The following is a 16,589-nucleotide window of genomic DNA, read 5'->3' on the forward strand; positions in this document are numbered from 1 at the left end:
CTTCTCCGCTCCCTTCTCCTCCTCCTCTTTTTCCACCTCTTGGTGTTACCACGCTTTTTGAAGTTCCCGCCTCTTCTAGGGATTTCACTATAATTGGTTGCAGTGTTTTAAACCCCTGTTCCTCCGTTCTGTTCCCGTACCCCGTTCCGTGAATCGTTTCCTGCACCTACGTGTTCGTAAAACTCATATTTTTTTCCCTCTATCTCTATCCTTCTCTTTCTTTTTCCTAACCTCTTTCTCCTGTCATCCTCTTTTGTGTCCTTTTCTATTGTTAATCTATATCTGTCCTCCTCGTTGTTTTTGTCCCCTGCATTTTTAACCTCTTTCATTACCTACTCTCACCTTCTCTCTCCCTTCTTCTCCTCCTATCCAGCTCCCGAATCACCCCAAACTCACACATCGACTTTCTCACTCCCTTACACAATCGAATCGGTTATGTCGTAATCCATCAATATACTTACTTGAGTTCCTACTTTTGTTCGTATAAATTTATTCAAAGGAAATCCTTTTTGGCTACCGTAAAGGCGGTCGCTGCCTTCCGAGAAGGGGTGGTGTTAATTTCTAAGATGTTACTTTTTTTGTTTTAGAAAATAAGAAGAAAAGTACCTTTATGAGTGTGTGTCTGTGTCTTCCTAGATGTTGGACCACCTGAGATAACAGCTGTTGACCTCGTCCTTCTGGCAGCCTTGCGTCGGTGGTTCAGTCATGCGGCTGGAGATGGGCCGTCGATTCGGATGTGGTCTGTCTCAGTTTACTGGAGTTATTATTTTCCGACTAAGTTCTTTTTGTTATACGCCGCACTACTACACTTTGGATTTTCATTGATAAATCTGGCGACTAGCAGAGTAACTGCCTGCTTCAGTTCTGTCGAAAAACTGGCGATGTTTACCCAATTGCTCCCGGTCTTTATATACTGGAACTTCATTCTTCTTCTTTTTCCATATTAGGAGTGCCTAATATAAGATACTCCCACGACTTTCTTTTGTTTAGTGCTGTAACAGCTTTCCTCATAAACATCTCATTTTATTACCGTCAATTTTAGGAAATTGGCTCGTAACTAGCCCTCCTGCTGCTCCTTGTAGCCTGTGCTCCGTCGCGTCTGACTTTCCCGATCTGTTTTTTATTTTAGGAAAGCGCGCTTGTCCGGTGCTTGCTTCGTCATTTTTGTGCTGCTGCTACTGTATTCCCCTGTGGAAATTTTTACAAGCTTGTCGTTTTTTGATGGGTAACGCGACATCATTTTTGATCGTCTATCGACATGTTTTTGATTCTGTTGATGGTTCGTGTCAGTTTTCTGACGACCGCTATTCTTTCGGATGATCCACGCCCCGTGCGTTGTTGCCGCTACTTCTCTATTTTCTATTTTTGTAGGATTCTGTTGTGGTAGGGAACGTACTGCTTATTGTGGCTACTGCGATGGCGGTGCTCGCAAGTGTGTGTATATGTGTATGTGTATCTAATTTGTGTGTAAAAATATTTGAGTAAACCGGAAGTCGACCAGAAGTGAAACGGAAGTCATCGAAAATAATACAAAATGACCCGGAAGTGACTAAGAATAACCGACAATAAACCTGAAATATGCCGAAAATGAACAGGAAGTGACCAGAATGATGAATATTTGCTGAAGTACTCCTAAGGGGTGAATCGTAAATTAATCAATAAATAAATAATAAAAATTTTTGAAAGTATTATTTATAATACTGTAAATAATGTCAAAGTCTTACACACACACACACACACATGCGCGCGCGCGCGCGCGCGAGGGGATGCCGATACCCCGTATGTGGCGCGTCCCCTGGGTGGCGGATAGGGTAAAGCTCATCGGCGCGTCGAGGTCTCCTCAACCGGCCGAAGGGTAAAGCAGAAATAAAATATGCTCCGCCGACCAAACAGGCTATGGGAAGAAACCCCGAAGATAAATCAAACATGGATAATGAGTTAATAACATTACTACCCCAAGCGGGTTAAGCCTCAGTACCCAGTCTTGCCGTCGATTCCGATCGGGTTTAAGTCCCGGTGGTCGACGCTGACCCCATGGATTTAGGGGGGGGGGGGGCAAACTTACCTAGAAGCCGCAGAAGTTTATCACCTGACCACTGCTGCATGTAGAGACGCAGGTGATATGTAAATAGAGGTTGATGCAAAATAATAAAGTTAATGTATCATACATTCTAATCAAATGTTCTCGCATATTACTAATATTCAATTGAACACTGCATGGGCAAATATTAAATACAATAGCGACTGCAAATGCTACAGCAAAAACACCGCAATCATAATAATTAGTCTGATACTGTACTTGTTTAAAATGTATGCGTAAATTATCTTCATTTGGAAACAGCTTATCAATACAAATTTTATGATTACCATCAAAGCCATTTTTTGTTAATACTATCAAAAATTCGTATTCCATTGTCTTTGTACCACAAACAAATCCAGTGTCTGTTTGTACTTGAACCAGAAAAAAGTATTTGAATATATACTTTATGTCTATCAATAGGTTAAATATTAGACAACCTCTGAAAATTAACTGTAGATTGCATATCAAAAATCAAGTGAAATTTTGAAATGCCGTTGAATTCAAGTATATGGTTATCATTTAATTGACTTTTAGAATTAGAATAATTTTCAATTCCTTTTAAAATAAGTACATCTATAGTATCATAAATATATCATAAATTGTCGTACAACAGCAAATAATCTATTTTTCATTTTTATTTTTATCAGGTATTTCTGCACTAATTAATTGGTTTAAGTGATTTGCAGCATACATTGTTTTATCTCTTTTTTAAACAAATGTTATGCTAATCAGTTAAAATTTGCAAAAATTAAAGCATGAGAGGTAAACATTAAACTAAAATTATGAAATTAAACAATTTCTAAAACGAAAATCTACACTATATTAAAACTTTATATTTGGTCGATTTTGTAAAACTCTTCCAAAACTCGTAAAAAAAAATTAAATCTATTTTACGGTAGAAATATTCTTTGAACGTAAATCATTCAGGTTGACAAAAAAATTCAAATCTTTCGCATTTCAATTAGTTTTTAGCAATAAGAAAGAAAGGCACTGCAATAGATTACATGCAAGTGTTTTATTTGCAAACTTCGTAGAGGCAAGCCGCAAAGCCCCACGATGGCATCGACCCCCACGATGCCGAATACGACCATTTAGCAACTGCGGAGTGGACTACTTTGGGCCGATGCAGGTAAAAATTGGGAGGCGCAGGGAAAAGCGTCGGGGCGTACTCTTCACGTGCTTAACGACGAGGACGATTAAATTAGAGTTAGCATCATCCTTAACGGCGGAATCCGCGATTTTAGCTTTTCAACGGTTAGCCGCAAGGAGGGGATGCCCGTCAGTTATGTACAGTGATAACGGGACAAATTTTCGAGGCGCGTGCCGAGAATTGAAGGCATGAAGTGGCTATTCCATCCGCCTGATGCGCCGCACAAGGGCGGTGCGTGGGAGCGGCTAATCAGGTCCGTAAAAATCGCTCTTAATGCTGTACTCAAAGGGCAAACGACTATCGACAAAATTCTATATACGTTGCTAACAGAAGTAGAACATTAGGTGAATTCTCGTCCACTGACGCACGTATCGGTATATCCGCGGGACGAGGAAACGTTGACACCGAACCACTTTCTAATCGGAACATCGTCGGGAGAAATTAAATTAGAAAAATATGATGTGTAGTCGGTGTGTTTACGAAAACAATGGCGCATCGCGCAAGCATTTGCAGAAGCCGCACCAGCGCCGATCACAAGAAAAAAATAGCTACAGCGAAAATCGCCACTTGCAGTGGGCAACATAGTATTAATTATTGATTTACAAGCACCGCGCAATTCATGGAGAAAAGGAAAGGTCGTAGAAGTGTACAAAGGCGCTGACGGCGAAGTCAGAGTAGCAAAAGTCGATACTGCGGGTGGTCAATTTGTAAGACTAGTGCGAAGATTAGTAAAATTGATCAGCGAAAAAATGGTACAATAGTAAGCGTTATTTTGTACGAGGGGGAATATTGTTACGGATAGAATTGCGTGTGTATATATATATATATATATATATATATATATATATATATATATATATATATATATATATATATATACATGTATATATATATATACACACACACACACACATACACACACACACACGAAGTTGCCTGTTTTACCGAGGCGATCGCGAAGAAAGCGAGATGAGAAAAATGATGCAATAAGAAATATGCGCTCGGCTTTCTTCGTCCTTTCTCGGCCATCATCGATGACGTTTTCGGCGGCGATTATAAGCGTAGCGACAGTTACCGGCGACGACTCGCGAGAGAAGGAGGTCAAGAGCTGACCTTTTCTGATTAGGCATTATTAATAAAGTAAAGATTTTCTAACATTGAACATTAGTAGTCTTAACCGTTTATTGTTGAATCCTAACTTCGTCTTGTCCCTAACAAATTGGTGCCGAAACCCGGGAATTACTTTCGCCGGGATATTGGTTTTGCGGGACAAGTGAACATTTGATTTAATAAAGTGATACGCGGCACTAGTGATGGCACAAATATACAAGAAGCAAGAAGAACATTAATTCATGGATGCAGCCTGCCGAGAGAAAAGAGGAATTTCGAGTCAGAAACTAACCCGGCCACACGTGGATGCTGTGAACAAAGGCTGAACGAAGACTTGATGACACGACAAACTTTGGCGGACAACCGATGGATGCTTGGCCTAGGATTCCACACGAGACCAAAAGCTTTTAATTTGTTAAGCGGAATTTGCATCAATTCGCAAAAGTGACAAAGCTAAAGATAAGTACTTGTGTATTTATTGATTTATATAGAGAAAGCGTAGAATTTATTTATCACTAAATAAGTAATTTCGAGTAAAAGGTGTATTACAGTTGCGCGTGATTAAAATTAAGATTTATTGTAATTTGAGCGGAGATAAGTTGATTTATACGTTTGTGTCTAGTTTTGTGTCAAGCATTTATTCGGGAACAAACTCAAAATTCACGGTTCGCTTTCACGTAGAAAAAGCCTACGGAAAACGATTGTGTATTCTTAGTTAGTAATTTTATTTAGTTTGATACGATAAAATTATAGCTTTCTGTACAACTAAATCGAAATCTAGCAAAGCCAGTCGATATTTGAGATAGTAGTAAATCTTATCCGAAATTTGTTATAATTTTGTGACTGAAAGAACGGTTGATATGTATGATCAAAAGCTGATGTAAGTTGATCGTTAATCATTCCTATTTGCTAAAATAATTAATAAACGCAATGTTGGATCGCGTTGGAGGTTACTAAATTAATATGGTTTATCGAGTTGACAAAAGTTGGTTTGTTTATTAAGGTGCCTATTACATTTTTATTTACTAGTCAACGTGGAAAAGTTAAAATATACTTCGTTTTCTTAGAGTTGCGTAAAATTAAAATCAATTCCCGCCTGACGTCATAGTGATTCAAGCTATACATACCGAATTCTCGAGTGTGATCGAAATCTTCGTAGCCAAGGTATCGGGTTGCAAACGAGCAACGGTTGCGGGCTGTTGTAGCGCGTGTTATTATCAATTATTCTTCGAATGGCGAAGACAAAGAGCGACTTTGATATTTTAACGTTTTAATTTGAATTTAATTTGTAGTTGTGCTTGTTGTAATAGCGCTGAGGAGTTAAAAGTTTGCAAATATACTGCCTGTAAAATTTGTTCCAGGGAAGATTTCAAGCAGCTATTTTCATAAAATCGCAAATGCCCAAATCAACTTGGATGTTGGAGGTAACAATGAGGCTACTGGGTACATCGACCATGGCACCATCATTCAAGGAGGAGTGCACTACCTTGCACAGCTGGCAGCAACCATCATCGCAACCCCGAGCGAGCAAAAGAATAGAAAAGAGAAGCGTCAGCGAGAGCAACGATGACACAACGGCGGCCCAGGTGGAAGGCGCCTTCGAAGTCGCGTGAAGTTATTGCTTCTTTTTTGCGGGTTTTAAAAAATTAGATAAGATAAAAATAAAAACAAAATGCCAAAATCTCCGTAAAGATATTTTGACTAGTGTATAACGAGAGGCATAGCAAGCGTTTCTCCGCGATTCTACAGTGAAAATTCAAGATCATGTTAGTAAAGGAAAATTGATCTGTGGCGGCTAGACAAAGTGGCAGGGTTGTGAGAAACGTGTATTGACGCTATGGTTTTGAGAAAAATAATTAGACGTAAAGCAATTTGATTAGTTTTGAGAAAATATAGTTTAACTGACAGAGTTTAGACAGCATAATGAATCGGTAACTTAATTGATTGGGATTAGTGATTAGCTCACTTTGATTCAAGGTGGAGAATTGAAATTAAAGTAGTCACATGGAATTAAGTAAATTTGAAATAATTGATGACAGTTAAATAATCAGGTGAAAGTATTGAATTGGAAATTAAACAGATGTAGTTTTAATGCCAAAATCTTTACGAAAAATATGAGGATATTTTAAGTTACACGCAGTTGTGCTCTCATACTCGTATTGAAGTTAGGTAGAATAAGAAATTGTTGTTCAATTTTGAATCGGCGTGAAGAATTTAGTGTGTGATTAGTGAGTTTTCAAAACGTAGGGTGAAAATATTTGTTAACTGACTAATTATCGCAGTAGGCTTTTGAGGCGCTGCGATTTGATTGATAAAAAAGAAAATTAAAGGACCGTAATTTCATGCAGTAGGCTTTGAGGCGCTGCGACTTGCTTGATCTGAATACGATTTAATTCATTTAGGGCATTAGAATTTAATGTTAAGTAGAGAAATTAATCGAAAGGAAACAGCATGATATTCTTGTTAATAAGTTCATTTGATTTATCAGGAGTTATGATTGTGCATAACTCAAGAGATCTGTGATCCATTGGCGCGGATCCTATGATCAACAACCCGTCAAGCAGGGGCACACAGGGAGGGCTGCAAGGGAGTAGCTAGAGTGCGAAAAAGCTTGCGAGTGTTCAAAGTTATTTAAATGTTGAGGCCAAAGCGTCTAAGCGGGGGGAGCATCGTGGTGGTGCCCGATTTGGTAACGCGTTGTAGTCTAGAAGTTTAATTAATTTTCGCAGTGATTTGTTAGTGATTGATCGAAACACAAGGATAGTGCTAGATACTTAAATACGAGTGCAAAGAGCACGGCTGTATAAATTAAGCGAATAGTGTCCGATGCCGTTTCCCCTCGCCGAGTTTTGCACGGTTTCCTCGGAGGCATAGGGCAAATGCCAGGGATTATGTGTGTTGAGTCCATGCTTAATGCTCAAACATCACAGGCAGAACTTTCAAAGCTAGTTATTGTCACATTTATGATGTAAATTAAGATCGAGGCTGAAACGAGGGGGAGTGGGTAAAAAGAGAACAAGAGGGTACTTGCTCGTGATAGAAAGTTTGCAGAAACAGGTGCGTGCGCGCGTTGGCCGAACTCCCATAGCGCGGAACCGTCTCGATGGTTCTGTGGCTTCTAGCCCCCAGCTAGGGGTGACTTGGTCACCCTGAAGCTGTCTCCGACCCCGAAGGGAGCTTGCTCCGAGGTTCTGAGGGTCCTACGTTGCACGGGGAAGCCGAAAGGCGGGCCGTGGCGCGTCTTGGCTGAGGAGCGAGGTAACAGGGCGGCGACACTTTGTTTTGTTCCGAAGTGTAGCAAGTTAGATTCTAGATTCGCACAAGTTCTCTCTTCCACCGCAACTCCTTAGCGCTCATCGGCAACGGATTAGGCGGTAATTAGTCATAATTAGGGGCAGCGACAGATCCAGTACAAAAAGGATCGAGGCGACAGTCAGACGCGTTCTGACCTGTGGCACAACCAGTAATAGAGTTGTGGCTGATACTCCCGGTTTCGAGAAATAAAACTGCATATTCGTACTTATGCATTATTCATTCAATTTGTATTTAACTATAACTTGTTCTGCGAATTCTGTATAATAGTTTCTGCTTTACCTTGAACAATCAAAATGAGCACATACTGTGTAAACGGGTTACAGCTTCATTTATGGTGGACGCAATTTATGTTAATTAAAAATATGTAAAATTAAAGCTGATCGGAGTATTTTCGTTAAGATGCAGTTTAAATTTAAAAGTAGCATGTAAGGTGTGATCAAAGAGAAACTGTGCGCGGGTATAATTTGTTTATTTGGATACTTCAAAATTATCTAAAGAAAAAGAGAAGTGTGAATGGCATTTTACCAGAGACATACGTGCAGAGGCATATGAAAAGGTTGAACAATTTGTCGCCGAAAAAATAGTTAATCAAGAGCAGTCTTTTTTTTGAAATTTTTAAATGACATGTTTATAAATTATTATTAAATTATGTTTAAAGAATAATGATACACCGGCTTCAAATACTATATGTAAACCTTATCATTTATAAGAAAGATTGCTAAAAAAATTTTCCAAAGAAATCAACTTTTAAAGGCGAAAGTCTCGTTAAACCTTATAAGGGCATAATGATTAAAAAAGAAGTTCACAAGCATGAAGTTTTAGATGCAGCGGCGCGTATTTTAAACGAAGAAATACTTAAATTCAAATGTAATAAGATTCCAGCTAATGAGGTGAAAACAAAACATTTGATAGAGGGTGAAGTACCTGAACTAGTTAGCAAATTTTATGAAAAAGTAATTGCAGGCGCTAATTACCGACGACGACAACATACAAGGACCGTCACATTAGCAAAATCATTTTCAGAAGATGTAATATATGCCGTTTTCAACGGTAGAGGAAAATTATCTAAACAAATCTGTCTTGGCTTAACGTTGAAGAGCTTGACTAACAGCAAAAAAATTATAAATATAGTTCATCGGTACGGGCATTGCTGTAGCTATAGTATATTAGAAGGTCTCGAAACCAAGTCAACATTTACATCTTGCGAGAGCACCGATATTTGCCCGGATGGTATCGTGCGATTACCTGGCTTACTCACTGGAGTTGCGTACGACAACTATGATCGCTTTGTAGATACGACTGGGGGTAAGGACACGCTCCACGACACCGTTGGCATCATTTTTCAAAATGAAAGCGAGGAAGCTGATGATAGCGAAAATATTGAGGAAAATGTCAGTGAGAGCATCGATGACGTGTCTGCTTCAAAACTAGTTAAACATAGACGGAGTTTTGACATGATCAGCCACGAACTACAGCCGTACACGAAGCGACCACGAATTATTGAAAGTATGCTGCCACTTGACTCACCATTGCGCTTAAACACTCCAAATCTTCAATCAGTGAATCATATAAATTTTGCATGGATGCTTTCGCACTACTTTAATATGCAAGGTACAGCGATGTGTGTCGGTTTTAATAGTTTGTTGCATGAAGATACATACCCTAAGCAAGTTATTTGTTATTTAACGACAATTCATTCTTCACCAACAAATAAGGCTGTTGTATTGCAGACTATGCATCAAAGCAAAGCAGTGGCTAATGAGTGCGGAGAAGATTACATGCAAGTAACGTACGATCTTGCAATTGCAAAAATAGCTCTACAAATTCAAAGCACTGAGAAAGAAGTGTTTGATAATTTATTTATTCACCTTGGTGCTTTCCATATTATGATGGCGTATTTTAAGGCAGTGGGTAAGTTTATTGATAACTGTGGCTTAACAAACATCATGGTGAATGCAGATATGCTTGCCAACGGATCGGTGAACGGTTTTATTGCTGGCAAACATTTCAACAGGTGTAAGCGCTTGCACCCAATAACAGCGTTGGCGTTCAAAATGTTACACTTTGAAAAGTTTGTCGAACAAGAGAATATAGAATTAACCCACGAATTAACAAATTTGCTACAGTTTTTAAAAAGAAAATCGCGCGAACATGCATTCAAAGAGCCTGTATTGACAAATTTGCTTGAAAAGTATGAACTTTTTAGAAAGCAAACAATAGAAGGCAAGCACGGTAAAACAGCACAGATTTACATGTAGTATGTGCAATTTATCGATTATTATTTATTACTCAATGCAAGCATCCGCACAGGTAATTTCGATATATTTAAATTCGTTTTACCGAAAATAAATAATTTGTTTTTTGCTTTCAATCAGCCAAATTATTCACGATATTTAGTGAAATATCACGATAATTTGTTGAAAGTAGATGAGTCACATCCAGGATTGCGTCTGCAATTTGAGAAGAACTCAATCGGTGTTAAAAGGACGATGAAACCTTTCTCTAGACAACCGATTTATCTGACTCTCGAACAGACTATAATTGCTGATGCTGCGAATAAGTTGACAGGAATTTCACATATAACTAATTCAATATCTGCTAGACAGCGTTGGTGCAGGAGTCATACGATACGATCGAACATTATTAGTCATACAATGGAACAAACGGGGCTGAGAAAAGCTCAGGATATAACAGCCGATCTACAAAAAAGCCGAATAAAACATAATTCAACGCAGCTCCACGGATTTATTGATGGAATCAAACGTACCGTGAATTCGTTTGCCAACAATCTAGATAATAATTATTTATATAACATTTCTACTGGCGAAGCAGCGCCCGAACATGTAGAAAATTTCTTACTCAATGCTGGAAAAAAGGGAAACGACAAACGAGAAGCTTTCATACAAATTTGCGTAGATGATCCAAATAAGTTCGAGCAGGCTATTTCGCAGTCAAAGTATTATACTTTTAGTGACACTGTTATTAAGAAAAAAGTTTCGGTTGCTGGAAAAGAGGTAGAACTGCGAATGCAGCCCGATTTATTTGGCCAGCTTCTTCATATTTCTTTGAAAAAAGAACTCACTTTAGAAAAGGTTCTAGCTTATCCGTTAACAATATTTCAAAGAAAGTACTGCAGACAATATGTACGAGTAGAGCAAAAATTGTCGTAATTGCCTTTGATCAATACATTTTTCCAACGATCAAAGATACTGAACACAAGCTCCGAGGTATGGTACAAGCAAACTTTCATATCGATGGTCCTGATCAACTGCGGAAAAAGGAGTTATTAGTTGAACTAAAAAATATAAATTTTAAACAAGCACTCGTTAAATTTTTTATTGATAATTGGGCAGAAGACATTAATGACAAAACTATTTATGTAAATTCAGGCGCTTGTTTTAAGTTTACTGTCAAGGACGGTAAAGTAGTGAGAACTTTGGATGAAAAACTTACGTGTCCTGCTCATGAAGAAGCCGACACAAAGATGATTTTTCATATTTGCCAACTAGATTTCGATGCAAAAGTAACAATTCGTTGTTCCGACACCGACGTCTTGATTATCATGTTAGCCAATATGAGTAAAATTTCGAAAAATATTCAAGTACGCATGGAAGTCAGCGTTGGCAATCATCAACGATTTATTAATGTATCGAAATTGTACGATGCTCTAGGAAGAAATGTAAGCGAAGCACTACCAGCCTTTCATGCGCTCACAGGATGTGATTTTAATCCGGCCTTTTTTAGAAAAGGCAAAAAGCGCCCGTTTATCATCATGCGTATATTTACTGACTTTACCGAGAGCTTTATTCAGATGTCAACGCCATCGGACAATAGAGAAGAAACTTTTGCCAAGATAGAGCAGTTTATTTGTAAAATGTATGGGTTCAAATCGCTGAAAAACATTAACGACGTACGATTAGCAACATTTCAAAAAACGTACAAACACATCGATAACGATGACGTTTTCCATTTGCCCAAGAAAAGTATTGATGGTTCGGCCTTACCATCATGCAAAGCGGAACTCTACCAACATTTTTTGAGAGCGTGTTATGTAGCGCAAATGTGGGCGCACGCACACCTACAAGTTCCCATTGCTGAGCCTCCAACAAATTATGGCTGGATAGAGATCGAAAACAAGTACGGCTTTTCTTGGTTTTCTGGGAGCCAGTTATCAACGACCATCACCGAAATAACGATTCAACCCGAAGAAGGTAGAATTTTTTTAAATTTTAATTATATTATCAGATTATGTTGTATATATAAACTTGATGGTTTTTGTTTTATTTTGTTATAGATGATAATGATTAAAATCTAAGGGCGGAATCTGACAGTGACTCTGACAGTGAATTCGGGGATGGTGGAAGTAGCAGGAGTCAAAGCGAAGATGAAATAGAATATCAGCTGTTTTTTTGAATAAACGATGATAATACATCAAGTATTGATTAATATATTAATTAATACATATTACTTTATTTTTCGAGTTTTATTTCTTCCTTTATAAATTGAAATCCAGTTAGAATATTTATTCAATCCGTAATATACGCGTCCCATCCAATTTACGCATATTATCAACGTTCCGAGTAACTTTAGTTAACTTATTTCATCCCGATTGAAATATTATCAGATAATAGTCGACATAGTAGCTGAAGTAATCAAATAAATCAGCTTGCTGTATGCCGGGGAAAAGTTTGTCAGCTGATGTATTTTAATAAACGAGCGTCGCTCATATCTACATATTGCGCCACACATTTCACTGCGTCAGCTGACGGGTTTTCCACCGACATATATACAGCTGACGATTTTTTTTATTCAAATAATTATGTAAACTATCATCTAACAAATTTTCAATCGGGATGAAATCACCAAAACAACTTTTTTATTTTTCATGTTCGTATTAGGAGCTGACGTATAATCCACCGCGATACAGCCAGCTGACGTTTTTTTTCACTTTAGTATTATAAAAACTATTGACTTACGAATTTTCAACCGGGATGAAATAATAAAATTTGGTTTTTTTAACGTGATTTGGCGGCTGCCGTTGGCCTACCCACCGCTGATGCCACAGCTGACGTGCGCGAGGCTTCATGACACAACTGCCTGAAACATTTCGCAAATTATCCGTCGAGATGAAATAATCAACCTCAATCTGCTACTGGCTCCCGGACTATTACCTCTGGTAGATTTAACTCTACTTCATATTCTGTAGTATTAACGCATAAGGCGTGTATTTTGCATTCTTGGTTAATACCAATAAAATTTCCAAAGTATAACCCTTCTTCTAAATTTTATAAAGGTGCAAATCCTACTTCTCTGATCTATCGCTTGCTCTTGCGTAAATCACTTGTCTCGTACGTGCAGGTAATTTAAAAGCACATTCCATCCTAAGATTCCATCTGTATCAATATAAAATTCATCGGGAACCACGTGCACGTCACATTGTAATCCCTCTATTCTCAAATTTGTCCTACGTAAACTTAAGCATTTGCCCGGCGTAACTTCGTTAATGGCAATTACGTATTGTTTATCGATTATCGTCCTACTAGTGACATTACTCGCTTTAATCAACTCAACATCAGCTCCACTATCCGCATAGAAACGTGCTTTCCTCCCCTCTAACTTTTCGCTCGTAAGCTCTACGATTGGTGGTTTACGTCCTGCTGTAGCAAATCTTATTAAGTACTTCTGATTATTAATTTTCTCCTGCACGTTGGCTTCTTTCTCCTGTTTTGACTGTTCTTTTAACTTATTAAACTGCACGGCTATCTCCTTTATTTGCCTCTTTGAATTTTCGATTTTCTCATGCTTCTGTCTGATTTGCCCCTTTACTTTCTTTTCTTGTGTTGGCGTCGGTTTCGGATTCGGTGGATTGTTGCTTATTGATTGCCCGATACCCCCGACTGGTAACGAGCATCCTGGTAGTTTAAAGAATCTCCGGACTGATTTCTGGCATTTCTTTTATCTTTTCTATTACGATCATTGTTATAATTGTCGTTATTCTGATCATAGTAACGATTGTTGTTATTGTTGCCTTCACTGTCGTTGCGCCTATTGTCATCCCCCATCATCACGCCGATTATAATTTCGATTATCATCTCTATCATTGTTGTACCTATTATTGTTGTTATAATGACTGTCATTGTCTCGATTTTTGTACCCATTATTATTGTTATAATTTCTATTATCTTCCCGATAATTGTGCCCATTATTGTTGTTGTAATTTCGATTATCTCCGCCATTGCATTCTCCTGAATACCTGCGCACGTTATTCTTTCGATAAGCGCCGTTTTGCTTTCCATTATTTTCTTGAGGAGCGCTATTATACTGCGTTGCATTATTTGCTTGCGGTGCAGGTATGACGTATGGCATCGGGGTCGGAGTGGGTATGGGAAAGGAAGTGTACACTACTGGCTGAGCAGCAGCAACGGGTGCTGACGCTAGCTTTTCAAGTTTTTTCTTACTGAGACGTCCGTTATTTATCGTATTTTCCAACGAGAAACATTCAACGTAGGTGTGGCCCGCGATATTACAATATCGGTATATCTTTTCTTTGCAATCTTTCTCTATGTGTCCCTGTTGCCGACAATAGTTGCGAACGCTCATACCCGTGGTGTATCTGACAGCTTCGTCGGCTACTGGCGTGGCCTTCGGCTCACATGCTGCCTTTGTGATACTTATAAGCTCGGCTGCCCACGGCGGAATTTTAGTGCTGTCTTCGCGAATCAGTTCCGGTTGCTGACTGTATGCGCGGCGCGCTAGTGCGGTGCTCAAACGCTACGGCCTCCGTGATATCTTCTCTGAGACATAGTGGGTTTTTAGAGTTAAATCGGCTAGCAACCGCTCTACGGTGTCGTATTGCATCAGGCGCGAAGTGTAGCCGTCAGCAGCACGACCCCGAAACTTTGATGCCTACGAGTTGAGTACCCACGTTCGGATTCGGCGAACTGCGCGACAAAATAGTGCAAGCATATCTGGATTTCCGTCGTAATGAGGGATTGTGTTCAATGCTTGGTGTAACGAGAACATCCAGTCTTCGTCCCGAGAGCGGTCTCTATGCTTTTGTACGTTTTGTGTGTGTCGAATAATCGGATCAGAAAACGGTTTTGAATTTAAATCCTTGTGTACTTTACCCTGCATGCGTTTTCTGAACTGTTCGTATTGCTCTATAAAATCGGAGTCTCCCGGTTGCGGCCCAGGTTGTTGCTCTGCGTCAAGCTTATCAAAGAAATTACCTATTGAGGGTAGCCCACGATTTTTAGGATCGGGTAATTCGCCTAACAGCGATCGGTTAAGACGTCTATTGGTGGGTAACTGTTCGGTAAAGATCAATCCCCGGTGTTCGGTATAAGGTGCATCGTTGGAGTCGTCTTTCGTGTCGATCAAGCTAACTCTATCGTTTCGAGCTGAGGCGGAGATTGGTTTATGTCATGGATGTTATTTACTGTGTCTAGTGCATCGGAGTTTAGCCCGATACACATGTTTTCGCGAATGGTTGGCTTTTGGTTTGTAACGCAGTCGTCTAATTTTTCTTCCTTGATATTGAGCGCGAATGGGTCGTTTTCGTTAAATATTTTACACTTGGGGATCGTCCCGTTATTATGCGTAACATGGAGGTTAGATTGTTGCGACGATTTGTCATTTGTCTCCGAAAGTTTTATTTTGTCTCGGACTTGCAGTAGGTGTTCTTTCGCAACCTTTAACAATTGTATTTTATCGGTTGGGATCAATCTTTCTTGCTGTACTATTCCCTGTATGTGACTTATCGCGGTGTCGATCATTCCTTTTGACGGATATGCCATGGCCACGTCCGCGAGTTGCAATACGATCGTTAATCGGGTGTGCAGAAGTAGCACCGGTTCCGCTGTCATCTCGAATTCTTGCAAACGTCTTTGAAAAGTGTCGGAATCGTTAGCCTCGCGTGTGAATATGTTCTGTGTTTCGAGACCATTATATTCGTTAAAGTTCGACATTTTATAATCAAATGGATTCGATTCTCCCATATTTCGTATTTTATCACGGTATCTAAGACCACGGAATTTGATATTTCGGAGCGGTTTAAGTTAATTGTTAGTTATCCGAGCCGAGAAGTTCTCACTGGTGTTAATCCCAGGGTATAATTGTTAGTTTTTTATTAAAATTTACTTGACTTACCTTAAGGTGGCTGCAATGACGATTTACACAGGGAAGGTTCATCCTTCCTTCCCGTCTATTGGATTGAAATGATAACCGAGTCATCTATCTCTATCGCGGTGTTAGAATACGCACGTATATATTGCGAACAATACCCCACACTTAGCACCGGAAAATGTTACGTGTGGGGGTCGATGGTTTTGTTCTCCATGAGATGTCAAGCTCACGGTTGCTGCGAAAATACCGGGGTAATGAATGAACACGAGAGATCATCGGTGAATGTGTCTGTTTATTAATCGTGATTCGCAATGGACTGATTGTACGAAGGAGAATGTGCATTCTAAGTATACGATCCTATCTGTCGTTTGCGAGTCAAAACTACCTGTGTAGCGCTGGATCGTGAGTAGCGGAATCGAGAGGGAGCGCCCGCATGGGTGGGGAGAAATGTACCGTAAGCTTATTTTGCAGATAAATAAAAATACCAAAAGTTAAAAATACTAAAAAAACAAATCCTATCAAGTAAAGTTGCCGAAAGTTAAAATTGTCGAAAAAAAGTCACGAAGGGTAAAAATGCCGAAAACTAAGATTGTTCAAAATATTTAAAATTTTGTTCATTTGTCGGTCAACATATATCTTTCGGCATTTTATTTTTCGGTATTTTTCACCGTCGTGAATTTTTCGGCACTTTTGAAAATCGAATATTCTGACCGTTGACACTTCCATCTTTCGGTAAATTTATCCTTCGGTAAGATATATTCAGCATTAATATTCATCTGCAAAATTATCTTTTGTTGCAATGATCCCCAC

General features: G+C 39.1%; 2 protein-coding genes across 11 annotated transcripts in view; one reads left to right on the plus strand and one right to left on the minus strand.

The window, feature by feature from the left end:
* The window catches only part of LOC100114050 (CDKAL1-like protein), a 148,252-nt gene that overhangs the window by 73,676 nt on the left and 57,987 nt on the right, over positions 1 to 16,589 (minus strand). The window contains exon 1 of one of the 9 annotated variants that reach the window (XM_032601912.1): positions 15,804 to 16,014. Coding sequence (XP_032457803.1) covers positions 15,804 to 15,887 — 84 coding nt within the window. The 5' untranslated portion in view covers positions 15,888 to 16,014. 9 annotated transcript variants of the gene reach the window in all.
* LOC116417081 lies at positions 7,995 to 12,329 on the plus strand. 2 transcript variants are annotated; one of them, XR_004345271.1, is made up of 2 exons: positions 7,995 to 11,866; positions 11,950 to 12,329. XR_004345271.1 is itself a non-coding variant. In XM_031928210.2 (2 exons), exons 1-2 carry the CDS (start codon positions 10,885 to 10,887, stop codon positions 11,961 to 11,963), a joined length of 996 nt encoding a protein of 331 aa, XP_031784070.1. In that variant the 5' UTR covers positions 8,020 to 10,884; the 3' UTR covers positions 11,964 to 12,329. The 2 variants fall into 2 exon arrangements, 1 of the variants encoding a protein (XP_031784070.1); XM_031928210.2 differs by having other exon boundaries at positions 8,020 to 11,866.

Source organism: Nasonia vitripennis (genome assembly GCF_009193385.2).
Source record: "Nasonia vitripennis strain AsymCx chromosome 4 unlocalized genomic scaffold, Nvit_psr_1.1 chr4_random0004, whole genome shotgun sequence".
NCBI lineage: Eukaryota > Metazoa > Arthropoda > Insecta > Hymenoptera > Pteromalidae > Nasonia > Nasonia vitripennis.

Coding starts and splice junctions, on each gene's coding strand:
- LOC116417081 (XM_031928210.2), top strand. CDS start 10,885: ATGGTACAAGCAAACTTTCATATCGATGGTCCTGATCAACTGCGGAAA.